General features: G+C 38.2%; 4 protein-coding genes and 1 pseudogene across 4 annotated transcripts in view; all 5 read right to left on the bottom strand.

Annotated features, from left to right (window-relative positions):
• The window catches only part of LOC122072105 (salutaridine reductase-like), a 10,942-nt gene extending 9,001 nt beyond the window's left edge, over nucleotides 1–1,941 (bottom strand). The window contains exons 1-4 of the mRNA XM_042636656.1: nucleotides 1,635–1,941; nucleotides 1,318–1,561; nucleotides 1,120–1,194; nucleotides 106–285 (exon numbers count right to left, since the gene is read on the bottom strand). Of these exons, the coding sequence (XP_042492590.1) occupies nucleotides 106–285; nucleotides 1,120–1,194; nucleotides 1,318–1,561; nucleotides 1,635–1,669 (534 nt within the window). The 5' untranslated portion in view covers nucleotides 1,670–1,941. The remainder of the gene's footprint in view (nucleotides 1–105; nucleotides 286–1,119; nucleotides 1,195–1,317; nucleotides 1,562–1,634) is intronic.
• A 609-nt stretch (nucleotides 1,942–2,550) lies between these two features.
• Nucleotides 2,551–4,465, bottom strand: LOC122081898 ((+)-neomenthol dehydrogenase-like). The gene is made up of 5 exons (XM_042649286.1): nucleotides 4,317–4,465; nucleotides 3,987–4,230; nucleotides 3,788–3,862; nucleotides 3,529–3,708; nucleotides 2,551–3,122 (listed from the first exon to the last, which is right to left on the bottom strand). The coding sequence occupies exons 1-5, from the start codon at nucleotides 4,349–4,351 to the stop codon at nucleotides 2,754–2,756; spliced, it is 903 nt and encodes a 300-aa protein (XP_042505220.1). The 5' UTR covers nucleotides 4,352–4,465; the 3' UTR covers nucleotides 2,551–2,753.
• Nucleotides 4,466–9,379: 4,914 nt separating this feature from the next.
• Nucleotides 9,380–11,843, bottom strand: LOC122081903 (salutaridine reductase-like). Its single transcript, XM_042649300.1, has 5 exons — nucleotides 11,725–11,843; nucleotides 11,397–11,640; nucleotides 11,199–11,273; nucleotides 10,940–11,119; nucleotides 9,380–9,990 (listed from the first exon to the last, which is right to left on the bottom strand). The coding sequence occupies exons 1-5, from the start codon at nucleotides 11,757–11,759 to the stop codon at nucleotides 9,625–9,627; spliced, it is 900 nt and encodes a 299-aa protein (XP_042505234.1). The 5' UTR covers nucleotides 11,760–11,843; the 3' UTR covers nucleotides 9,380–9,624.
• A 2,558-nt stretch (nucleotides 11,844–14,401) lies between these two features.
• On the bottom strand, nucleotides 14,402–15,925 carry LOC122081892 (annotated as a pseudogene).
• Nucleotides 15,926–18,604: 2,679 nt separating this feature from the next.
• LOC122081909 (cytochrome c-type biogenesis protein CcmE homolog, mitochondrial-like) lies at nucleotides 18,605–19,922 on the bottom strand. Its single transcript, XM_042649313.1, has one exon. The coding sequence runs from the start codon at nucleotides 19,692–19,694 to the stop codon at nucleotides 18,900–18,902; it is 795 nt and encodes a 264-aa protein (XP_042505247.1). The 5' UTR covers nucleotides 19,695–19,922; the 3' UTR covers nucleotides 18,605–18,899.
• Nucleotides 19,923–26,890: the final 6,968 nt, after the last annotated feature.

Genomic DNA, 26,890 nt, shown 5'->3' with positions numbered 1-26,890 from the left:
TTTTTTTATAAGAGCTTTTCCATCCACAAATCCTCAAACCCAGATGGAGCAAGTTCTAAGGTATATCTACCAACATCTTTACAAGATCAGGTTCGATACCAGTACCTGTAGCCTCCCTGATGAGGAAGAAACATTTACAATTCTCGGTGAATCAGATAACTGAAGGATAGGAAGAAGTGCTTCAGTCACTCTTTTGGTTCCATAGTAGTTTGCTTGTACACATTCTTGGGCCGTCTCATATGTTTGCCTTGCCAGTTGTCTAAATTTAGCTTCCTTAACTTCTTGCTGCATGAGTAGAAACTTTTCAGTATAAGTTTTCATCCTTTCCTGTTAGGATTAAGCAATTAATTCCTTTTTTTTTTTTTACTGAAAATAGAATTTTATTAAAAGGGGGAAAGAAGAGTTCAAGAGCCCAAGAATACAAACTCTGAAGAGGCATCCTAAAAGGTAAAACAAACAAATTTACAGAAGAGAACAAACCCGATCGGTTTTGATAATAGCACAAAATTTCTCAACAAATCCCCCAATGTTGAGCAGGTTATTCCTCTGACTAACTAATAAACTATCATGCCCCTGAGAATCCCTAAAGGAAATGTTCTACTGGAGCATCGAACTATCAAGCCCCCAACTGGTGAATGTGAAATATGCCACACCAGTGACATCTCTGAAAACCTCAAAAGGATTTATATGCATCTGAATGGCTCAATACTGTTCTTGAATGGATTGGAATTCGTGGCAGGGGCAACCTTTGATCTGGCCAACCTAATACATGAGCTAGTCTCAAACATGACTGGCCCAAAGCATAGGCACAAGACTTGATGGTATTATAGAGTACTCTTTCGCTACCATACCATGCAAATCCTAGTCATTTTTTCTCTGTCACTCACACGAAAACACACACATTTATGTTAAATGTAGTCATTCTAGGAACAGTTTATCACAAGTAATAAGAGTGAGTTAAACTTGGAACCTGTAATCATTCCAAAGATTTGAACAGAAGATAATCTGGTAATGGGTAAGAATCTAGGAGTCTTTTTTAACATAACCATCTTATGAGGTACAGAATATAAAGCTTGTAACCACAAACATTAACAACAAAGGAGAGAGTCAGAGACTTACAGAAGCATCTATTGTCATTAGGGCTTCACAAGCATCATCATCTATTTTGATTCCAGAGACAGCTGCATTGTTCACCTAGAACAAATTTCAGCTCAAATCATTTAATCAATAAAAGCAAGATGCCAGGATTTTCTGCAAATAGATTCTGATGAAATTCTCTGTAATGATACAAATAAAAATATGGGATTCCAAAATTACCAAGATATCAAGCTTTCCAAAATGGGTTTTGATGAAATGACCTAGGGAAGCAATTCTAGCAGGGTCCTTCACATCCAGCTGATGAAAAACCACATCAGATAGTCCAGACCCTTTGAGCTTCTCAACAGCTTCAACACCTTTCTTCTCATCTCTGGCTGTCAAAACCACTGCTACACCATTGGAGGCTAATTGGCGACATATCTCCAATCCAATCCCTTTATTGGCTCCTGTAACAACTGCTAATCTGCAATACAACTCTTGGTTAGGATAACTGGCGGTAGCCTTAAATGGGTCTGCTTTGGAGCTGAATCAATTACCTCTTTGATGTAGAATTTGTGTTGGTCTCTGCCATGTTCGACACAGTTTAAGAAAAATATCAACCAACAAGCAAGCAACGGTTGAGCTAGCTGATCGTAGGCCACTCTCTCCCTATCGATCGCAGAGCTGACATTTCGCCATTCGCTTGGTTTTCTTCGATCAATAGCGAATGACGCAGGCTTGGTTCTGTTCTTCAATAAGCGCTGCCGACCAAAACCTGCTTTCTTACAACTCCAATAAAGAAAGAGGAAATCATAAATATCTTCAAAACTTTGAAGCCGCTCGCCCACCATAGTGGAAAATGGGAAGAGTACCTTTATCGCAATTGAGAAGTCATTCCAGTGACTCCAGTGGCTTCATCAATTTGGAGTTTAGAGGCCACACAACGTTAAGTTTGTAAAATTTGTGGTGGAAAGTTCGGACAAATTTTTTTTTTTTTAAATAAATAGGAACAAAAAGACTGGCACAAGTATAAAAAGGCACCACGTCAACCCCAGATAAGGTAAAAGTAATGACAACCCTAGATAAGGTAGAAGTGATGAAAATATAAGGAACGTAAAGTCAAATCAATTAAGTTTTTCATTCTTTGGAGCGAAGGTAGTACGGGTGAATCTTATACGGTGATTTCATCCAGTATAGTTGAAACGGCTTTTGAATAATATCGTCAACATGTTGGATTCCCTCTTCAAAAAATGTCAACTCCATCTCTTCCACTTGAGAGAGACCAACGTCAACATGTTGGATCCCTTCTTTAAAAATTTTCAACTCCATCTCTTCCACTTAAGAGAGACCAACTGAAAAAACTGCATGCTACTCCGAAATAAGAAGTATGTTCTTCAATTAAAAGCAATGGAAAGCAATGTCCATTTGAGTAAATATAACTAAGAATTCAATAACTGTATCAAATAAAAATTATTTGGTTCAGTACCAATTGTAACAGTCTTTATTTCATTACTGGACAAATATGTAATACATAGGAAGTAAAGAACTTTGTATGGAAATAAGGTAATTCTAGCTTTATTCTCTCTCAGGAAGAAGATCTTGAACAAAATTCAACCAGAATAAGATGATCTTCATCCCCAACCCCCCAACAAGAAAAAGGAAATCTTGAACAATATTCAATCAAAGGAAGTCACTTCCTTCTGGAAAAAGAATAGCCCAGAAGGGCCATCATCAGGCAGCAAAGCCAACTTAACAGGACCTGCTGCACCTTCTTCAATAGTAAATTTCCCTGTGTTGAGGTTAAAATCAGATTTGACATAACCTGGGCAGACGCAATTTATCCGGAATTTGGGAAACTTTTTTGATAGAATCCTTGTGTAGGCATTCAAAACTGCTTTGGACATGCAATATGCAGGCCCGCCTTTAGTTTCTATTAAACCCTCCTTGAATTCCTTAAGATACTTGTTCACTGCTTCATCCACTCTCTCTTCTGTGAGGCCATCAGTATCACTTAGCACATCCTTAGCCCAGGTGACTGAGATGTTCTGCAACAACAGAATTAGAGAAATTATATTCAATTAAACTGAATTAGCATAGTATCCATACCAAATCATCTTTTAAAGGAAGAGGGATAGTGCTCAAGTGGCAGAATAGAATTCTGCAGCCAACCCTGAATAACTGAGAATGGTTTATGGAGTTGACCTAAGTTTAGCACGCAACACTACAAAGCAGATGCCACCAAAATTCATTGCTTAGATTCATGACAAGGGCATACCCAGTGCGCGAGGCTCCAGGTACTGCAAGGTCTTTGGAGGGGTATATGTTGCTTGGAATGATGAGATTCAAATTGTTGAGGGAAAAGAAGGGTGCAAGTTCTAAGATGTACCTGAGTCTACTGACCACCTTAGAACATTCACAATATCTTTACAAGATCAGGTTCGATACCAGTACCTGTAGCTTCCCTTGAGAAGAAGAAACATTCACAATTCTTGGCGAATCCGATAACTGAAGGAGAGGAAGAAGTGCTTCAGTCACTTTTTTGGTGCCATAGTAGTTCACTTGTAGACATTCCGGGCCCGTCTCACAAGTTTGCCTTACCAGTTGCCTAAATTTAGCTGCCCTAACTTCTTGCTACATGAGTAGAAGAATTTCAGCGTAAGTTTTAATCCTTTCCTATTAAGATTAAAAAAGTTATTCTGAAGAGTCTTACAGAATCACCCACTGCCATTATTGCTGCGAGACCAGCATCATCAAATATGGCTCCATTGACACCTGCATTGTTCACCTACAACAAATTTCAGCTTAAATCATTTAACCAATCTAAATTAAGATGCCAGGATTTTCTGAAACTAGGTTTTGATGGAATTCTCTGTAACGATACAAATAAAAATATGGAACTCCAAAGTTACCAAGATATCAAGCTTTCCAAACTGGGTTTTGATGAAGAGAGCAAGGGAAGCAATACTAGCAGGGTCCGTCACTTCCAGTTGATGAAAAACCACATCAGATAGTCCAGACCCTTTGAGCTTCTCAACAGCTTCAACACCCCTGTTCTCATCTCTGGCTGTCAAAACCACTGCTACACCGTTGGAGGCTAACTGGCGACATATCTCCAATCCAATCCCTTTATTGGCCCCTGTAACAACTGCCAATCTGCAACATAACACTTGGTTAGGATAACTGGTGGTGACATTTAATGGGTCTGGTTAGAAATCCATTAAAGGAGCTAAATCAGTTACCTCTTTGATGCAGAGTTTGTGTTGGTGCCTGTCATGTTCGATGATGAGAAGTGATGGAATAGAGAAAACCAAGTCTGGGCAAAATTTTATTCTAGTTGCTAATTGCACAGATATGCTTAGGCTTAGGAGCCTATTTATAATGTGATTTTATAAAAACCATGTATATATTATTGTGATGCTTGCGTGTGCCATTACATCATACTATTGAAAAATCAATAAAACCAGTCATTCTAATCAGATTAAAACAAGAAGACCAGGTCAATGTTGTGTGAGTGTGAAGTAAACCTTCTTCTTAACTGTATCAGTTTCTTAATTTCAGACCATTGCTTTCGTGTGCCCTTACATCATTATTTAATAAATGGGTTAATTATTATTATTATTTTTTGGTAAAATGGGTTATTACTTATACACCCCTGTGTAGCTGTACTACACTACAAAAGTTTGAAAAGTAGTTTTTTGGTAATAGAAAAAGGGTCTTCCATGGTAGTGATCCCCGTACTGGAAGCAGGGATTTCGCAAGATCAATGGGCGATAGTTCCACAATCAGTTGACTTGAATGGTGATGGGTTGAGGGCATTTTCATCACAAGACTACCAACCCCATTGGTAAAGTTTGAAAATTTTATATAGACAACCTTTGCATTTTAGATTTATTAGAACTAGAACATTAGTCAATCGTCATTTATTTATTTATTTTGAATAAAAAATATCGATGATGTCATGAAATGAAAAGATTATAAATGCCCAAGAGCGAATCACATTCACGTACGTCCTTGATCCGTGGATATGGAATCTATTTTCTCCTCTGCTCGTTGTTGCAACATTTTCTGCTAAATGGATCCGAATTGATTTCTAAATTAAGGTTATGCTTGCTTTTTTTTTTTTTTGTGGTCAGTAGAGTTTTGCAAACCCGTTAATGGCATTTTGGAGTTAGATATTGAGGATCGAGTATGTAGGCTTCTAAAGTGAAAAGAGATTCGCCTGAGGAGGAGAAGCTTGCTTCTCCGTTCCAAAGTAGTGGAACTGTGTTCAGGGTTTCGTGAAGTCCCACAAGGATAGGAGCTCTGTTTCTCTAGTTTGCTAGGACTTGTGAGTAGTTCCTTCCATCACAATGTTTTCTTTTTTTTTGCTAACGACGGATATTCCGAGGTTAAATGAGAATCATTCAACTTTCACTAAAAGCAGTGAAGAGCACTAAACACCCCCGTGTGAGTGACCCAAGGTGTACCTAGTGGGACTCGAACTTAGGACGTCCGACTTTACGGCTCGTGCCAAGTTCGTTGCTCACCAACTGTGCTACCCCCTTGGGCACAATGTTCTGTTATCGTTTCCCTTGCCAAACCTTAATTTCGAAATCGCTTCCGACCCATTTAGTGAAAAATGTTTGCAGCAGTGAGTGGGGTAGAGAAAAAGTGGATGAAAGGAATTGAGATGGAAGTTCACCCACTACTTAAATTGATATGAGTTTTTTAGGTTGAATAACTTATAAAGATAAAATGGTTTTTTTATTCCATTGCTACCACCAGATTAATATTGTCAGGTTTCATAAAGCTTCAAATAAACTTTTCAAACTTTTGAGATATCAAGCAATCTCGCCATAATACAAGGTCTAATTTAGTTAAGTCTTTTATAAATTCTGCCAAAAGAGAAAAAAACATCATTATATATAAATCAGTTAGTCCAGTAGGAGCAAACCATGAAAACCCAATTTAATAGGTAAAGCTTTTCCTTGACCTTGTGTGGTCAAGAACCATCAAACCATCAATGTCAATAAATATCCGCCTCTATTTATGAAAGATCCAAAATAACTCCCACCATTGCACGATATCTCATGGACATCATTTGAAATAGCTAGAGTATATATGTGATGTGTTAGCTCATGATTGGTGCCTTTTGTCATCATTACACTCATACCTCTTATTTTTATAAAGTTGAAATTAACTCACGCTGATGTAATTTGATGGAACCGATTAACCATAGCCATGTTGATCTTAAAAAAATAGTTAAATGAGATTAAGTTCCCTATCCGGCTATGTAGCTTACGTTGGTGCCTCCCTGTATTCATCTCTCCTCTGATAGTAGTGGCAGATATGTCATTTCATAGGAAAGAGGAAAAGGAGAAACATGGAGGCACTAGCTTACGCTACGTACCTTGATAGCATTCTTTCTCTAGTTAAATATTGATACTATTGTTGATGATGGTGGAAGACTTTCTGGTTTACAGTAACGGTCAAATTGATCTTTCTGTGATGGATTTCTTTATTTTTTCTTTTCGCTGTTTTGGTTATAGATCAGATCATTGGAAAATGCATAAATTCTCCATTTTAAGCACATAGTACTGGGTACTTGAATTAAGTGTTGATTATGTATGTCCATCAAATCCGATTTATTAATAAGACTATTTATTTTCATTTATGCCCAATCTGATCCCTTCCACAGCAGAATTGGGTTCCTGCCAACATTAAGAGCCTTTAATCCTCTTTTTTTTTTTTTTTTTTTTTTTTTTTTTTTGTGAGTTCTTCAATCGAAGGTAATAGAAAGGAACAAATCTAACCGAGCAAAATAAGAATTTAATAACTGTAACAAATCAAGATTTGGTTCAGTACCAATTGTACCTTTCTTCATTTTATCATTGGACAAATGCTTAATACATAGAAACAAAGAACAATGTATGGAAACAAGTTCATTCCAGCTTCATTCTCTCTCAGGAAGACGATCTTGAACAACATTCAACCAAAATAAGAACAGTACTTCTGGAACAAGAACAGCGCAGAAGGAATCTTGAGCAATATTCAATCAAAAGAAGTCACTTCCTTCTGGAAAAAGAATAGCCCAGAAGGTCCATCATCGGGCAACAAAGCCAACTTAACAGGACCTGCTGCACCTTCTTCAATAGTAGATATCCCTGTGTTGAGGTTAAAGTCAGTTTTGACATAACCTGGGCAGACACAATTTATCCGGAATTTGGGAAACTTTTTTGATAGAACCCTTGTGTAAGCATTCAAAGCTGCTTTGGACATATCAGAGGCAGGCCAGCCTTGAGTATCCTTAAAATCCTTTAGAAACTTGTTCGGTGCTTCATCCACTCTCTCTTCTGTGAGGCCATCAATATCACTTAACACTTCCTTGGCCCAGGTGTGTGAGATTTTCTACAACCACAGAATTTAAAGAAATTATAGTATAGAAGAGAATTGTGTAGCCAACCCAAAAAAGGTCAGGGATGCATGGGAATTTTAGAATGACTCTATATCCAAGAAGAGCTTATTTAATCCCCAGAACCAATATCTTTGTTTCACCAATCTTCTTGCAGTACTTGTAGATAGATAAAGAAAATTTGTTCTTGCTTTCGAGTACCCTTACATCATTATTTAGAAATCAATTAGTCCAGTCTTAGCAAAACATAGATAACCATGGAGAAAGTTTTCCTTCGAAGCACCTCTCTTTCAGCCAACAATGGCCATAAATATCTACCCTTGTTTAGGAATGATCAATAATATCCCTCACTATTGTATGATACTGTATGTACACCATTCAAAGGTTCTCCCTTGACCATGATTGAAGAAATACTTGGTCCCAATTTAATAGTGGATTGAGTTTTCCTTCCCCTATTGTAAAGGAATAATTCTTTTTGGAAAAGTGATGTGGCCCCATGATTGATGTCCGCTGTCATCATTACATTCTCATCCCTATTTATGAAATTACCCCTCCCTAATGCAATCTGCTATTACCAATTACCAATGGCCATGTTGAAGAAAATTTTTCTTTCACCATAGGTGAAGGGAAACTCGGCCCTTATGATTAAATGCAATTGATTTCCCTATTGGGCTACATAGCATATGCTAGCACCATCTTGTGTCTGTCTTTGTCCCCCGACAATAGGGGAGGATATGTAATTTCACTGAGTGAGAGAGAGAGAGAGAGAGAGAGAGAATAGCATTAAGGGTGTCAATGGGCTGAATTGGGCTGGGTTTTAAAGCCTAACCCTTGTAAGGTCTCTTAACTCAGCCCAGGCCAGCCAAATTCTAGTTTAGGTTGAGCCCAAGCTCAATTCTGTTAGGATCAGCCCAACTTAGCCCAGCCCTAATTGGGCCAGGTTGGCCCTAATAGACCATGAGAGTCCCTCTATATTGCCGTTTGGATGAGAGAGAGACCATCAACCTGCTCATTCTCAAACTTTGAAAGCCAACAATGTCTTCCCAAAAAAAAAAAAAAAAAGAAGAGTAAAGATAGATGTGGGTAGTGTGATGACAAAAAGTTGTTGATAGTAAATAAAGACATTTAAAAAGTATGATATATTATATATTAATGTAGGAATGTAATATATTTATTATATTTAAAAATATACATTTATTGCATACATTTGGTTGGGCTGGGCCATCCTCAACCCAGACCCGGCCCTGCATCGGGCTTGAAAATTCCATCCCAAGCGCAGCCCCAGTGTAGGGCTGAGTGCTTACCCCATGCCCAAGGCGGGTTAAGGTAGGTTTGGGCCGATTGGGCTTTTATGGCACCCTAAAGGCCTTAACTAGTATAAACTACCCAGCTGGATCAACTGCTGATGATGGTAGGAGACACTGGTTTATAGAAACTATCGGATGATGGATTTCTTTGATTCTTTTTCTTCATTTTTTTTCCTCTCCTTTTCCACTGTTTTGTTTATATATCAGATCAGATCATCAGAGTATTCATTTAGAGAAATTCATACCTTTGATTACCATTATTTGATTATAATTGTTTGCAAACAGATTCATAGTAAAAAAATGCAACAGTGACTCTTTTGTTGCTCTACATTGAGGCTATGCGAAAAAATCTTATTCTAAAATCTCTACCAATTTCCCAGTTAATGCCAAATAGTGGCACTTTCAGAGCCTCCTTTCCTTCAAATGCTTCTATCTGTCTTTGAAAACTGAGATTAAGAAGTGTTGTCTGACCTCAAAATCTCGAATTGAAGCAAAAAGTAAACTAGTACTGTGTTTTTCAGTTTTCCAATTGAAGCTTAATGGGAAGCAAAATCTATTTGAATAAATAAAGACTACATTTGTAAACTAATCTAACCAAGCAAACTAAGAATTTAATAACAAAATCAAATCAAAATTATTTGATTCTTCAGTGCCAATATTTTTTCATCATTAGAGAGATAATACATAGAAGCAAAGAACTATGTATCGAGACAAGGCAATTCCATCTTTATTCTCTCCCAGGAAGATGGTCTAGAACATCATTCAACCAAAAGAAGATGATCTTCATCCTATTCCCCCAACCAGGAAAAAAAGAAAAGAAAAAAAAAAATTATCCTGAACAATATTCAATCAGAAAGAAGACACTTCCTTCTGATAAAAGAATAGCCCAGAAGGGCCATCATCAGTCAACAAAGCCAACTTTACAGGACCTGCTGCACCTTCTTCAACAGTAAATTCTCCTGTGTTGCAGTTAAGGTCAGTCTTAACAAAACCCGGGCCAACACAATTTATCCGGAATTTGGGCAACTTTTTTGATAGAATCCTTGTGTAGGTATTCAAAGCTGCTTTGGATATACTATAGGCAGGCCAGCCTTGAGTATCTATTAAACCCTCCCTGAAATCCTTTAGATACTTGGTCAGTGCCTCATCCACTCTCTCTTCTGTGAGACCATCTATATCACTTAGCACTTCTTTAACCCAGGTGTGTGAGATTCTCTGCAACAATAGAATTAAAGAAATTGGTGTCAACTAAACTAACAAGGATAAATGTCCATATCAACTCATATTATCGGGTTGTCCTTTTTGAATAGTGCTTAAATGGCAGAATAGAACTGTGAAGCCAACCCCAAGACTGAAGGGGTCACAACTCAAATTCCTTGCAAGTGCAAATGGTCAAAATTTCAGGTAGTAGCGTTGGATCAGTCTTGGCCATTGGTAATCCAGATTCATGTAAAAGGTATTAATAGATAGTACACAGTCTAATGTGAAGATCATTACAAATTAATGGTTAGTCAAGGTTTCAAGCTCATAGTTGAAAGGAGACAGTCCAATGTGAAGATCATTACAAATTAATGGTAAGTCAAGGTTTCAAGCTCATAGTTGAAAGGACTCCAATCCCTGCAAAACACTGGAAGTGGGAAATCCAAATCATGGAATGGGTTGCAGACCGAGATTCCGTAGCATAAGATCTACATACTTTACCAACTAATCGAACTGCCATAGGAAGTCCTATTCTGTTTGAAGCAAAAGAGCTGAATAACGAGAATTGAAAAACAAGAGAAATAACTCATACATGACAGGCATATGATTGAAATAAGCCACCCAATTTGACATACAGCCTCTTTGCTTCTTTTGAGTAACTTCCCATCTATCAATTTTCAGATGAGCACAACACCACTCCATGTAGCAGAGTGATCTATATCCTATTTTATCAATTCACAAACAAAAACTACTTGAACTAAACTACATCACAAGTTAAAGAAAATGGAATTCAAATGATTGAGCGAAAAGGCAAAGGTTTTTTTTTTTTCCTTCTTATTTTCATATTAAGAGCTTTTCCATCCACAAATCAAAAGATTTGTTTCACCAATCCTCAAACCCAGATGGAGCAAGTTCTAAGGTATATCTACCAACATCTTTACAAGATCAGGTTCGATACCAGTACCTGTAGCTTCCCTTGAGAAGAAGAAACATTCACAATTCTTGGCGAATCCGATAACTGAAGGAGAGGAAGAAGTGCTTCAGTCACTTTTTTGGTGCCATAGTAGTTCACTTGTAGACATTCCAGGCCCGTCTCACAAGTTTGCCTTGCCAGTTGCTTAAATTTAGCTGCCCTAACTTCTTGCTACATGAGTAGAAGAATTTCAGCGTAAGTTTTAATCCTTTCCTATTAAGATTAAAAAAGTTATTCTGAAGAGTCTTACAGAATCACCCACTGCCATTATTGCTGCGAGACCAGCATCATCAAATATGGCTCCATTGACACCTGCGTTGTTCACCTACAACAAATTTCAGCTTAAATCATTTAATCAATCTAATCAAGATGCCAGGATTTTCTGCAACTAGATTTTGATGGAATTCTCTATAACGACACAGATTAAAATATGGAACTCCAAAGTTACCAAGATATCAAGCTTTCCAAACTGGGTTTTGATGAAGAGAGCAAGGGAAGCGATACTAGCAGGGTCCGTCACTTCCAGTTGATGAAAAACCACATCAGATAGTCCAGACCCTTTGAGCTTCTCAACAGCTTCAACACCTCTGTTCTCATCTCTGGCTGTCAAAACCACTGCTACACCGTTGGAGGCTAACTGGCGACATATCTCCAATCCAATCCCCTTATTGGCCCCCGTAACAACTGCCAATCTGCAACAAAACACTTGGTTAGGATAACTGGTGGTGACATTTAATGGGTCTGGTTAGAAATCCTAAAGGAGCTAAATCAGTTACCTCTTTGATGCAGAGTTTGTGTTGGTGCCTGTCATGTTCGATGATGAAAGTGATGAAATAGAGAAAAAAAAGTCTGGGCAAAATTTTATTCTAGTTGCTAATTGCACAGATATGCTTAGGCGTAGTAGCCCATTTATAATGTGATTCTGTAAAAACCATGTATATATTATTGTGATGCTTGCGTGTGCCATTACATCATATTATTGAAAAATCAATAAAACCAAACAGTCTAATGAGATTAAAACTAGAAAACAAGGTTAATGTTGTGTGAGTGTCAAGTCAATCTTCTTCTTAACTGTATGGGCTTCTTAATTTCAGACCATTGCTTTCGTGTGCCCTTACATCATTATTTAATAAATGGGTTACTTATTATTAATATTATTATTATTTTTGTAAAATGGGTTAATTACTTAGACACCCCTGTGTAGGGGTACTATGGCCAGATTGTTTGACACTTCAGAAGTGTGAAAAGTTTTTTTTTTGGTAATGGAAAAAATGTGCTCCATAGTAGTGATGGACAAGCCCCCGTATAGCAAGCGGGGTTTCCGCAGGACCAATGGGCGATAGTGTGCATGTCAAGACTCAAACCCACAATCAGTTGACTTGAACGGTGATGGGTTGAGGGCATTTTCACCACAAGACTACCAACCCCATTGGTAAAATTTGAAAAGTTTATATAGACAACCTTTGCATTTTAGATTTATTAGACGTAGAACATTAGTCAATTGTCATTTATTTATTTATTTTGAATAAAAAATCATCAATGATGTCATGAATAGAAAAGATTATAAATGCTCAAGAGCGGAACAGATTCACGTACGTCCCTGGTCCATGGATATGGAATCCATTTTCTCCTCTGCTCGTTGTTGCAACCTTTTCCACTAAATGGATCTGAATTGATTTCTAAATTAAGGTTATGCTTGCTTTTCATTATTCTTTTTGTTGTGGTTAGCATAGTTTTGCAAACCCGTTAATGGCATTTTGGAGTTAGATATTGAGGATCAAGTACGCAGGCTTCTAAAGTGAAAAGAGATTCGCCTGAGGAGGAGAAGCTTGCTTCTCCGTTCCAAAGATATTGGAATTGTGTTCAAGGTTTCGTGAAGTCCCACAAGGATAGGAGCTCTGTTTCTCTAGTTTGCTAGGATTTGTGAGGAACCTAGTTCCTTCCATCACAATGTTCATTCTTTTGCTAACGACGGATATCTAGGCCTTTGGCCTAATTAGTCCCGCGGGCTCATACTAACCCCACAACTGCATGGATCGGGTCATTTCAAGGTCAAATAAGAACCATTCAACTTTCACTGAAAGTAGTGAAGAACATAAAACACCCCTGTGTAAGTGCCCAAGGTGTGCCTAGTGGGAGATGAACTTAGAATGTCCGATTTTACGGCTAGTATCAAATTCGTTGCTCGCCAACTGTGCTACCCCCTTGGGTTAAACCATCACAATGTTCCGTTATTGTTTCCCTTGCCAAACCTTAATTTCGAAAATCGATTCGGACCCATTTAGCGAAAAAGGTTTGCAGCAGCGAGTGGGGGAGAGAAAATGTGGATGAAAGGAATTGAGATGGAAGTTCACCCACTATTTAAATTGATTTGAGTTTTTTTAGGTTGAATAACTTATAAAGATAAAATGTTTTTTCATTCCGTCACTAACACTAGACTAATATGTCAGGTTTCACAAAGCTTCAAATAAACTTTTCAAACTTTTGGAATATCAAGCAATCTTGCCATAATACAAGGTCTAATTTAGTTAAGTTTATAAATTCTGCCAAAAAGAGAAAAAACATCATTATTTATAAATCAGTTAGTCCAGTAGAAGCAAACCATGAAAACCCAATTTAATAGGTGAAGCTTTTCCTTGACTGTGTGTGGTTAAGAACCATCAAACCATCAATGGCCATAAATATCTACCTCTATTTACGATCAAAAATAACCCTGACTATTGCACCATACCTTATGGACACCATTTGAAGGTTCTCCCTAGATTATGGCTGAAAGATTACTCGGTTCCAATTTAATAGTTAGGAGAAAACATGTGATGTTAGCCCATGATTGGTGTCTTCTGTCATCATTACATGCTTACCCCTTATTTTTATAAAGTTGAAATTAACTCACCGCGATGCAATTTATTGGAACCGATTAACCATAGCCATGTTGATCCTAAGAAAATAGTTAAATGAGATTGAGTTCCTTATCCGGCTATGTAGCTTACGTTGGTGCCTCCCTGTGTTTATCTCTCACTTGATGGTAGTGGCGAATATGTCATTTCATAGGAGGGGGAGGAGAGGGAGAAACATGGAGGCACTAGTTTATGCTACGTAGACTAATAGCATTCTTTCTCTCGTTAAATATTGATACCGTTGTTGATGATGGTGGAAGGCTTTTTGGTTTACCGTTAACTGTCAAATTGATCTTTCTGTGATGGATTTCTTTATTTTTTCTTTTCGCTGTTTTGTTTAAAGATCAGATCATTGGAAAATGCATATATTCTCCATTATAAGCACATAGTACTGGGTAATTGAATTAAGTGTTGGATATGTATGTCCATCATATCTGATTTATTAATAAGACTATTTACTTTCACCGATCCCTTCCGCTGCGCGATTGGGTTCCTGCCAACATTAAGAGCCTTTAACCGAGCAAAATAAGAATTTAATAACTGTAACAAATCAAAATTTGGTTCAGTACCAATTGTAACTTTCTTTATTTTATCATTGGACAAATGCTTAATACATAGAAGCAAAGAACAATGTATGGAAACAAGGTCATTCCAGCTTCATTCTCTCTCAGGAAGACGATCTTGAACAACATTCAACCAAAAGAAGAACAGTACTTCTGGAACAAGAACAGCGCAGAAGGAATCTTGAGCAATATTCAATCAAAAGAAGTCACTTCCTTCTGGAAAAAGAATAGCCCAGAAGGTCCATCATCGGGCAACAAAGCCAACTTTACAGGACCTGCTGCACCTTCTTCAACAGTAAATTTCCGTGTTGAGGTTAAAGTCAGTTTTGACATAACCTGGGCAGACACAATTTATCCGGAATTTGGGAAACTTTTTTGATAGAATCCTTGTGTAAGCATTCAAAGCTGCTTTGGACATATTATAGGCAGGCCAGCCTTGAGTATCCTTAAAATCCTTTAGAAACTTGTTCAGTGCTTCATCCACTCTCTTCTGTGAGGCCATCAATATCACTTAACACTTCCTTGGCCCAGGTGTGTGAGATTTTCTACGACCACAGAATTTAAAGAAATTATAGTATAGAAGAGAATTGTGTAGCCAACCCAAAAAAAATCAGGGATGCATTGGAATTTTAGAATGACTCTATATCCAAGAAGAGCTTGTTTAATCCACAGAACCAATATCTTTGTTTCACCAATCTTCTAACTCAGATGGAGGAAGTTCTAAGGAGTAACTACAAATATCCTTACAAGTCCAGTTTTGATATCAATACCTGTAGCTTCCCTGCAGCGGAAGAAACCATTACAATTCTCGGCGAATCAGATAGCTGGAGGACAGGAAAAAGTGCTTCAGTCACTCTTTTGGTGCCATAGTAGTTTACTTGTAGACATTCTTCAGCTGTCTCATAAGTTTGCCTTACCATTTGTCTAAATTTAGCTATCTTTGTTTCTGGCTGCACAAGTGAATGCAATATTTCAGCATAAGTTTGAATCCTTTCCTTTAACAACAGAGGAGAGGATCAGAGACTCACAGAATCATCCACTGCCATCAGGTCTCTATAAGCAGCATCATCTAATTTGACTCCAAAGACACCTGCATTGTTCACCTACAATAAATTTCAGCTTAAATCATTTAACCAATCTAATCAAGATGCCAGGATTTTCTGCAACTTGAAAATATGGGATTCCAAAGTTACCAAGATATCAAGCTTTCCAAACTGGGTTTTGATGAAATGAGCAAGGGAAGCAATACTAGCAGGGTCCTTCATATCCAACTGATGGAAAACCACATCAGATAGTCCATACCCTTTGAGCTTCTCAACAGCTTCAATACCCTTCTTCTCATCTCTTGCTGTTAAAACCACTGCTACACCATTTGAGGCTAACTGGCGACATATCTCCAATCCAATCCCCTTATTGGCTCCTGTAACAACTGCCAATCTGCAATACAACACTTGGTTAGGATAACTAGTAGTAACCTTTAATGGGCTTGGATAGAAATCCATTGAAGGAACTGAATCTGTTACCTCTTTGATGCAGAATTTGTGGTGGTGCCTGTCATGTTTGATGATGAGAACTGATGGAGCTGGGCAAACTCAAGTCTGGGCAAAATGCTATTCTAGTTGCTCATTGCACAGATATGCTTAGGCTTAGGAACCTATTTGTAATGATCTTTGATAGAAAAGATGCACATATCTGAAGCCATCAGAGTGAAATTTGTGATGCTTGCGCGTGCCATTACGTCATCCTATTGAAAATTCAATAAAACCAGGCAGTCTAATCAAAGTCAAACACGAAAACTGGACTTTTGTTGTCTTAGTTTGAAAGGAGCAAAAGCCAGGCATATGCTGTCCTGTGTGTGTTAAGTAAAGCTCCTTTAACTTCTTTCCTTTATAAATCTTATCTGAAATTCTGATGAGATACGATTTTACTAATGGATGAATCCGGGTTGGATCTCCAGTTCGATAGATAAAGAAAATTTGTTCTTGCTTTCGAGTACCCTTACATCATTATTTAGAAATCAATTAGTCCAGTCTTAGCAAAACATAGATAACCATGGAGAAAGTTTTCCTTCAAAGCACCTCTCTTACAGCCATCAATGGCCATAAATATCTACCCTTGTTTAGGAATGATCAATAATATCCCTCACTATTGTATGATACTGTATGTACACCATTCAAAGGTTCTCCCTTGACCATGATTGAAGGAATGCTTGGTCCCAATTTAATAGTGGATTAAGTTTTCCTTCCCCTATTGTAAAGGAATAATTCTTTTTTGACAAGTGATGTGGCCTCATGATTGATGTCCGCTGTCATCATTACATTCCTATCCCTATTTATGAAATTACCCCTCCCTAATGCAATCTGCTATTACCAATTACCAATGGCCATGTTGAAGAAAATTTTTCTTTCACCATAGGTGAAGGGAAACTCGGCCCTTATGATTAAATGCAATTGATTTCCCTGTTGGGCTACATAGCATATGCTAGCACCAACCTGTGTCTGTCTTTATCCTCTGACAATAGGGGAGGATATGTAATTTCACTGAATAGGAGAGAGAGAGAGAGAGAGAGAGAGAGAGAGAGAGAGAGAGAGAGAGAGAGAGAGAGAGAGAGAATAGCATTAAGGAAACAATGTAATTCCATCTTCATTCTCTCTCAGGAAGATGGTCTTGGACAACATTCAACCAAAATAAGATTACCTTCATCAACCAAGAAAAAGGAAATCTTGAACAATATTCAATCAAAGGAAGCCACTTCCTTCTGGAAAAAGAATAGCCCAGAAGGGCCATCATCAGGCAACAACGCCAACTTTACAGGACCTGCTGCACCTTCTTAAACATTAGATTTCCCTGTGTTGTGGTTAAAATTTTCTTTTTTTTGGGGGGGGGGGGTCGTAGACTATGTATAACTTTCTATTCGTTTGATCAGGGAGCCCGGCTGATTAGGAACACCGAAAACATTAAGAACTAGTCGATTGTTGAAGCAGCCCATGTGGATTTCCAACATTACTGATGCCATTTGTCAAGGGAATACCTAGTCTAAGCCCTCCCCTCGCCTCCCTCCCTCCCTTTCTCTATTTTACTGTCTCATAATGGCTGCATGGGCTCACATGGTCCCAATATATACTATTCACGACTTTCTTGTTGGTTAAATCTACTTGCATCTTTGTTTTCAATTGATCCAATTGCTTAAAAAGCCTTAAAGCCTTGAGATCCTATAGGAAGTTCACTTTGTCATATGTACTGGAATACAATAGAAAATCTAGTAGATGCCAAATAATAGATACTTCTTTTAATGCAATCCACCCAAACATGACATATTAAAGTAATCTCTTCTGCATTAGGTAGAAGGTAGTATCTTCTGCACTCCTCTGGGTATAGGAGTGTAAAGCCCATGTTTGCAAATGGTTACAGGCCCCTTGAAAAGGTGGTAACTCTCAAAATGAACTTGCCTTACTTCTGCCACACCTTCCCTGAGAAGCAAAGAAAGGAGAAACAAAAAGGAGTGGAGGAGAGGGTAGGGGGTATGATATCATATTGTGTCTTTCTGGGTCACTGGATAGCTCCCCATCAGGGACTTGCTTTCCTTGTGTTCAATATTGGAAGTGCCACCCTTTGTGATTAGCTGACACCTATAGAAAGAAGGATATTTCAGCAGGTCTGTTCTGTTGCAACAATGGACTGGAGATGAGGTTTAAGTGCCCTATATCTCAGCGGGTTTCTGTCTCATAGGTATTAATAGGAAGGTGCGCATGGAGTGAGATACAATTTTCATACAGGACATGGTAGACTCGTGGCTAAGCTGTTGCATCTGGGCCAATCTCTCCCCTAATCTCCTGATACTTTCATTCTTTTTACAATAAAGAGGAAAAAAAAAATTTAAGAGAGAAAGATCTAGGTCATTAGAACAGCATTGTAGACTATGATCCTCAGTTCTGTAGTTGTTTATATAACTATAATGAGTAAAGATGCATAAAATGTCTACCATTTACTGTTCTGATGCTCCAACACAGTTTAGTTTAACTATTTCATGAGAGAGAGCGCTAACATCTATCACTACCTACTAGCCCAAACCAAATCAGGATCTCAAATAAATATTGATCATCAAGTTGATCTTAAACACATATATTCCAAGAAAGTTATTCTAACCAAAACACAAGAGTCTTCTAAGATTCCAAATTGCAATTTACAAACAATTATGCAAAGTCAACCTGAGAACATCTTCTTATTCATCAGAAATTAGTCTCACATTTTCTTCCTTGTTTCGTCCAATCAAAATAAAAAGAATGAGGAGAGAATAATGCCGCATTACAAGAACAAAAATGAAAACAAAAGACTCTCATTGATAGAAAATCATGCCTCTCCTCCCCAGTAAATATATATGCCATCTAAGACTATACTAGGTCACCATCAACCATCAACCCATCTGATCATCCATTGATGTAGGAAGGATAAATATTGCAGAAACAGTCATTGGCATACCGTTGCCCAGAATCAAGCTACTCTGGCTCTTCCTTGCCCAGACTCGGCCACGGCCTCGGCCTCAATTTTGGCTTTATTTTTCTCTATCGCCGCGGCAACCTCCTGTGGCATATACTTCTCGTCGTGCTTCGCGAGAACCTCAGTTGCCGCGAAATAACAATCTCCACTCAAGGCCTTAGCAGACACACGCCTCGCTGACGATGCCAGCTTCTCCTTAGGCTCCCCCGAGAATGGACGAACGAATCCCTCAACAACCACAGAGTGCCCTTCCCTAAACAAATCAGGGAGTGAACCCTGGTAACGTACCAAGATATCAGTGATCAAGTCTGTGACCACAAACTCCATATCAGGAGACGAAGCCGGCTGGGTCACGCTCCCTTCCAGAACCAACCCACCTAACCTGAACTTGTTCTTCGAAGGGTTTGTAGAGTACTTCTCCATGGCATCAGTAGGTGTGACATAGAACACCAATTGGTCCTGGAAATTGTTCAAGACGATTACAATAAACCCGGCTATGCAACTGAAGGTGAGTGCGTAAGTCCAGAGGCGGCGGTTCTGAAGCTGACGAGCTCTGGCACCGATGTCAACGGTTCGTTTGCGAACTGGTTGCCGATTGAGGGTCGATAGATACCGAATTCCAGCACTTGAGAAGGAAAATTCGACGGGAATGACAGAAAGATTAGATGGAGAAGTAATTGACAGTAGAGATTCAGGAACGGCGATGAAGGGGGAGGCGCGATGGGCGGAGAATTGCGAAAGAGTGCTTTGAAGACGAGATCTGAATCGTAAGCAAAACCTGGAAGCCATTGGAACTTCTCCAGATGATTTTAAGCGTAAAGAGAGAAAAATAAATAGATTAATTGATCGAAAACCTGAGCTTCAAGAGCAATTTGTGGAAGAAATTGAAAACCCTAGAAGGAAAAGAACCAGAGAAAGAGGTTCAAAATCAATTCACCTCCTCCCTGAGATTTCTCCAGAAGAGATCGTAAGGAAACGCTAGAATTTCATTCTCAGACAATTAGTCAATAGATCTCTAGACGATTCCCTGTTTAGGCTTTTATTATTCTTTCAAAAGGCAAGAGGTTTGACGCACGAGGAAGGTCTTAGAGGGTATATTGGTAGGAAAACAGGGTATATTGGTAATTACAGTTATGTAGCATTTGGTGGATCCATTACACATTATTGGGCCATGATCCATTGAACAGAAAGGCATAAAGCCCATATGGTGGATCCATTACACATTATTTTATTTTTATTTTTATTTTTTTTTGTGGAGATGAGAGACTTTATAGTGAATTTTTACCATGTGGACGAGATGATTTACCATTTTGACTGTAGAAAGGGAATCTTTAGCTCTAATAATTTGGTTGATCACTTATAAGGATGTCATCCTGTTTTAAAGTATTATTACGTCACCTGAATAAATTCAACTAATTGATTTGAAATTTAACACAAGATTACTCAATGATAAGATCATGCCCCCCAAATTCGAGTCCGAAATTGTCATGTGACAACTATAGTAAATATTTGGGAAAGGTTTCAAACTGGATTTGGATGAACCCATCTTAACTTGTAGACCTCGCTTAAAAAAAAAATTGTTATTGGTGACCATAAGCATCCTAAAAATGTTCAACAGGAAGAAGCGAGAGAAAATGAAAACAAGTTTCCTTTTGGATTAAAGTATAGTTACTATAATAATATTTTTGTACGATAATTTTTAGATTAGGGCATAGCCAACGCAGGAGGTTTCCTCTATTATGGGATTTGAGAAGGGTTATAATGTAAGCAACCTTACGTCTGCTTTGTGTAAAGACTGTCTCTCAAAGTTACAGACTAATCTTTTCTCAAATAATTGTCAACCAAACACTTAATAACCAAAGGAAGTTTTCTTGCCAAATATCTTGATAAACATAGTAAATTAGATAAGTGGCTTAAGATATGATGTGATGCAATTCAATTTAGGGTTCCTCTAAATGGCTAACACTGGGTTGTAGACATTTCTTACCTTTATGTTTTCAATTATAGGGGTGTCAATTCCAAGCCCGCACTGGTAGGCCCGATCAAACCCGACACGTTTATGACCCAACTTAGATCGGCTTGATTAATAAACGTGTCAGGCTCAAATAGGTAGTACACGGTGCAGCCACCTAGCCCGACGGGCTTCCGACCAGCTCGACACATTTACAAGTCCGATTTGAACTAACTCTTTTAAGTTCGACTTAACCCAACCCCTTTTAATACTACTTGGTTTTTTTTTTTTTTTTTTTTTTTTAATTTAGTCCTAAGGGTATGTGATATGTACAATTAAGATGGTAGTAATTGTTATATGAATATTCATCTTTTTTATGCATAGTTTAATTGATTTGAACTTACTAAACTTGGGTTATGTAGGCATAGTTTAATTGATTTGAGTTTCGTGGGTTAAAGATCGAGTACTTTAATAATTTAGTTACTTTGCACATATTTGGCTTAATTCATTTTAACTATTGGATCTTTTTCTTTGTTATGCCCATCTTTGCTTCATTTTTTTAGTATTTCTCTTCAAGCACATTTAATGTAACAATTTTAAAGAGGACCCGTTTAAAGCCCGTTTAAAGTTAAATATGTCTATTGTCACACCCCGTTCACACAGAACTGGACCGGTGACCGGGCTAACTCCGGTTAACCCAAACCTGTTAGGATCATCTGACACAGTACCCAACCACAACATACACACATCTAAGATAAACGTTCAAAAGTTCAGCAGAAGACTTAATTTACCTGTAAATACCCCAAATATACTTGATACACAAATTATAGTATGTAGATAAATACATGTGGGCCCGCAGGCATGATATTTACACAAAAAGAATAATAATTCACGTATGAAATACACACAAAAAGGGATCATCAAAAGAATAAAAAAGTAAAACTCTGTACGGCGTCAATACTGCGGTCTCGCAGCACAGCCCTCGCACGTGCAATCTGTACCGTGCTCATACTCCTCGGGGACCCACCAATCCTCATCGAAAAACTTAACTGTGGGGCCCGACACTTGATCTTCAGGCTAGTGACCTGTAAAATCATCTAAAAGAGGTGTGCACGTGGGATGAGCTCACTAGCTCAGTAAGTGAAAAGAAGTATCACACAACAATCACATCCATATGCACTATATGCTATGCAATTCATTTTAAATCTCATCCACCTAAACAACATTACTAAGTCTTTGATTTGGTGCTACTACAACCACAGTGCGCGTATGCTCTGGGTACGAGCGCGAACTCCATCCCGCGATACGCCCATAGGGTTGTGGAAGAAGGCCTACTGTGAGTACTCGAAAAAATAAAGCATGCCGACTACCGGCTCTCAACATAAAAGTAAATGACAGAAAGTAAAGGTGCTGACCCCAGGAATTTAAAAGCAGTACGATTGGCCCTCTTGAATATACCACTGAGGTTGTCGACTGTCATAATGACCAGCCGGGCGTATGTCTAACAGCCACAGTGACCCGATAACCGCGACCACTGCTTCCCCCCAAGTGATAACCCAATACCTCAACCCCTGTTGGGAAGGGTCGTAGTACAGGAAGATGATAATCCTAAACCGCATGCTCCTATATGATATAGTACGATTGTATAGTGCCACCGTGTCCCATTCCATGGACCAACAATGCACTCGTTTTCAAGTCGACTACGACATCTAGTCTAATAATGTATAATGCACAGTGGTCCCATCATTCATCACATAAACACATCCATCATTTAGCATTGAGAAAGTAAAACACAACACACATGTCATAATCATATGAGGATGACTAAACTACACATAATTTGCATGATGACATGACTAGTTTAGACACAATTGAATGATGTCAAACAAGTCTTAAAATAAAGTCAAACGTCATCTCCCCACTTACCTATTGTGTACAAAGACTCACACCCGGTACGAGTGAGATCCGACGCGAGAAACGTAAATTTTTGTGAACCTATCATAAATGAAGGGGGTTAGCATTTCACCACTTTATGGTCAAAACTAACAAGATTTGATGGTTAAATCATGTTTAGAATCATAAAAGAAGGTTGTACGTCCGTTTTGGATCCATTCAGACACAAAAATCACGTTAGGGGCCTCTCGGGTGGGTCGGACAGCCCACCTATCACTGCCCACCGGTCTTCTCAGGTGGGCGGGTCTGCCAGCCGGTGGGGACCGAGGGCCTGTGCTCTCAAGCGGACTGGTCGACCCACCGATTGGCCCATCAGTCCTGACCTGCTGGTGGGGACCGAGGGCCTGCCTTCTCAGGCGGGCTGTGCAACCCACCGGTCCCAGCCCACCTGAGAGGGCAAAAAATTGCCCTCATCCTTGAAACTTTCCTCAACCTTTGGGAAATCAAATGAGGCTTTTCCAATCGTATTTTTTACACATTTAATGTCTCATAAGGTGATTCTAACCTAGATCTAAGTTAGATTTAAAGATTGAAAAACCATCTTACCTTCTTTGCTCGAGAACTCTTTTAAAACCCAAAAAATCACTTCCTTGCTCAATAAATCACCAATGCTTCTCAAATCTTGTAAACACTTCTTCAAATTCTTCAAAATCAACACATAGACCCTCTATTAAACCTTATATTCATCATCCCAAGTGGGATTTACAAGATCTCAAGAAACTCTACCCAAATCAAGGGTTTTACTTGGGTTTGGTGAAAGCTTAAGAAGCATAGCCTTTGCTCACCTCCAATCGTAGCCCTCGTGTTGGGGATCACTCTTCCAGCGTCGGAATGGGAAGATCAAACATTGACGCCACTTAAATCCATTTCTTCCTTCTCTTCCTTCCTCTTTCTTCTCTTTCGTTCTCTTTTCTTCCTTCTTTTCTCTCTCCTCTTTACTCTTCTCACCAAACTCCTTAATGTAATAAATGAGAAATAAAAAACACAATAATGTTATTTATACTTTTTAAAACAACTAGTAACCACATGGGTGGGTCACTTAGGTGGGCGGATGCGCCCGCCTGTGACCGCCCACTTAAGACCCGAAAATCTGCCAACAAGTGGGATTTTGATGGAATTCGACTTTCGGTGTGTATGTTATTCTCGGCACAAGGTATATTTTACGTATGTACTTTAGGATACGGCTACATACCAGCATTACCCGTACATGGCCTTATGATACGTGCATGTGCACGGCTTGGGTACACCTGTCTCCTCTGTCACTGACTGAGACTTGTCTGGTCAACCTGTGTTCAAAGTCACCCTTGTCATCATGGTCCATAAGGAACCCGCTTTAACCCTCTCTGGTTCGGGTCATGCATGGTTAAACCAGGTCAATCGTGTAATTAGACCAGGTTTAAAAAGTAGGGTATCACATCTATAGCTCGGTTAAGGCCTGTTTATGATAGCCCGATTAAAGTCTGAGATCGATCAGCCCGATTATTAACCGTACCATGTCCCCCAAAGCTAGACCCATTTACTTAAATGAGTGTTCACAGCGTAAGACTTCCAAGTGGTCAAGCCAGATTAAGCCCAACTAAGACCGGCCCGGCCCGGCCCGACCGATTGACACCTCTAATTCAAACATCATTTTGATCCTTCTATGACTTTTAACTGTAGTATCTAGGTGGGATCTTCTGACCTGAATTGGGATTGGCTGGCATTATTCTAGTTGATATAAGGCCATGCCATCAGTTGGTTCATACCGACCAATACAACAGATATTCCAACCAGCATCCAATAAATCAATTGATCTGGATTGGGATCAACATTTGGTATGGTCGAGTTAAATTTGCTTTGGGGTTTTTTTTTTTTTCCGGGTTTATTTGATGTAGTGGACATATTTATAAACCTATAATAATTATCTTAAATCTCAACACGGCATCTATTTTATTAGTTAATCTAGTTATGGTCTTTTCATTTTTATTTTTTTTTTCATCAAAAGTTTTTAGTTAGGCTATAATATGTGTCTGACAGTCTAATCTTATTTCAATCACTTTCCTTTTTTATTTTCAGATTCCTAATTAGTTTAATTTATGTTATTAGTTTATGATTGGTTTAGGTATTTTCTTTTTCTTTTTTTCTTTTTTTCCTTTTAGGAATTTGACAAATAAAGTGGGGTGTGTGTGTGCATGCACGCTAAATCTAACATTAGTTTGAAGGTTGGGACACTAGTGGTGAACCCAACCCTACATATCAAGGGTGATGGCTAATCTTATTTTTTTCCTTTCTTTTAGTTTTAATTTTCAGAAACCCCAAAGTGAAATACTTTAGTTTCAAGAATCATAGTTTGTTCCTGTATCCTCAAAATCTCCTATTTTCTAGATTAGATCATTTAATACAAATCAAGAGAAGGCATGTAGAAGCATCAACAAAGATGAGACTTTTACCTTTCATGAGGGGTGGGGTGTCATTTTTTTTCCTATTGAATCTGGATGTAGGAGTCACTTTGCCTTTCAGGCTTCTTTTTTCTATATGATAATAAGGGAAACTAAATTAATCCTAACATTGCAGAGATGTGAACTTTACTTAAATGCATAATAACCGTAGAATTATACACTTCTATCCTCAAATCATGAAAATAGAATAAAAATGATATCTAAAAATGTATGTATATATGCAGAAAAAAAAAAAAAAAACCCTTAATTTCTAGACATACATGATATAATGCACAATAATATATAAAAAGTCACCAAAATATGTAAGACTCATATTTAACCTCATTGTCCTGTTGATTTAAGATCAAAAGAATGTGAAAACTTGCATAAAATAATGAATGCAATATAGAAACTATAGAAACTAAAAAATAAATAAATTCAGAATACAATACAAATATAAATAAAAATAAAAATCCAAAATAAATAAATAAAATAATAAGTGAATTTTGAATAAATCAGGAAAGGAAGAGCAGATCCTAAAATAGTTCAAAATTCCAAAAAGTTCTATGAAAAATTACGGATTAAAATCGTAATCTTTGGCATATTGTCATTACCTAGTTTATGACAACAAAAATATACCTATAGTCTTGTGATGGTAACTTGAAAAGTAATTAATCAAATCAAGTAAAACAAATGAGAGATGAAAATAAACCTATAGAAAAAGAATATAATATATTATGGAAGTCTTGAGAACATACACAACTCAGTTTGAGAAGCACGCCATATTGAGGTAAGCAATATATTCTAGAACTCACTGTTGCAAGGTTCTTCTACACTCCCTAAAAGTGCTTATGGACGTGGGTTATGAGTCTATTTGTTACTTTAACTTTATATAAAATCAAACTTCATTTGAGCGCTGCCCCTCACCCACCCAGATGCCTCCACATGGTTGTCTATTGGCTTGCGTGTTAGTGCAGTGGCCATGCAAGGGAATAGAATTCTCTTGTTCTTATATATAACAACAAATTAATGTTGGATCCATAAGCAATTTCTATTATGCCCTCAACAAACGAACTAATGCAAGATTCTACATTTTTTTTTTTTTCAAAAGTCAGAGGAAATCCACGACATCAATATGCAGATTCTTGTATACTGTCTCACATTCCACCATTGGACACCACACTCTTTCTCTACATTAAATGCCTCATATTGGACAATTCCTCACCCATGACACCAATTCAGACTTTATTTGAAATATTTTAAACAACAGGGCATATTGATTTTGTGCTGACCAATGTAAACCATCGCATATGCAACTAAAGGGATCGAGTCAGAAGCTATTTTCTTTTTATCTTTTTAATCACCAGAGAGAGGCAGAGCATGAGGCAGAGGGGAGGAAAGGGTCAATGGGTGCTTGTTGTCACGTTGAGCAAGCCATTGTATTTTAGAGGATTTTTCGAACTAGGGTTTCAGAGTGAATTTTCTTACCTCTGCTTGGGTGTAATATATCTTTTGCATAACGAAACATCTTCTTCTTCGTTCGAGGACGTAGCACACCACACCAGTATGTGAACCTCATTAAATTTCTATATGATATAGCCAAAATAACCTCTCGGTGGGGGGTAATGACACGTGTCACTGTTAGGACACGTGTCCCCCACCAG

This window comes from Macadamia integrifolia, chromosome 1, assembly GCF_013358625.1.
Source record: "Macadamia integrifolia cultivar HAES 741 chromosome 1, SCU_Mint_v3, whole genome shotgun sequence".
NCBI classification, from domain to species: Eukaryota; Viridiplantae; Streptophyta; class Magnoliopsida; order Proteales; family Proteaceae; genus Macadamia; species Macadamia integrifolia.
This window is presented reverse-complemented; position numbering and strand designations above follow the sequence as displayed.

Coding starts and splice junctions, on each gene's coding strand:
- LOC122081898 (XM_042649286.1), bottom strand. CDS start 4,351: ATGACAGGCACCAACACAAACTCTGCATCAAAGAG. Junction 3,709..3,787: donor TAATGGCAGTGGGTGATTCT/GTAAGACTCTTC, acceptor CTACTCATGTAG/CAAGAAGTTAGGGCAGCTAA. Junction 3,123..3,528: donor CTTCTCAAGGGAAGCTACAG/GTACTGGTATCG, acceptor CTGTTGTTGCAG/AACATCTCAGTCACCTGGGC.
- LOC122081903 (XM_042649300.1), bottom strand. CDS start 11,759: ATGACAGGCACCAACACAAACTCTGCATCAAAGAG. Junction 11,274..11,396: donor TTGGAAAGCTTGATATCTTG/GTAACTTTGGAG, acceptor AATTTGTTGTAG/GTGAACAACGCAGGTGTCAA. Junction 11,120..11,198: donor TAATGGCAGTGGGTGATTCT/GTAAGACTCTTC, acceptor CTACTCATGTAG/CAAGAAGTTAGGGCAGCTAA.
- LOC122081909 (XM_042649313.1), bottom strand. CDS start 19,694: ATGGCTTCCAGGTTTTGCTTACGATTCAGATCTCGTCTTCAAAGCACT.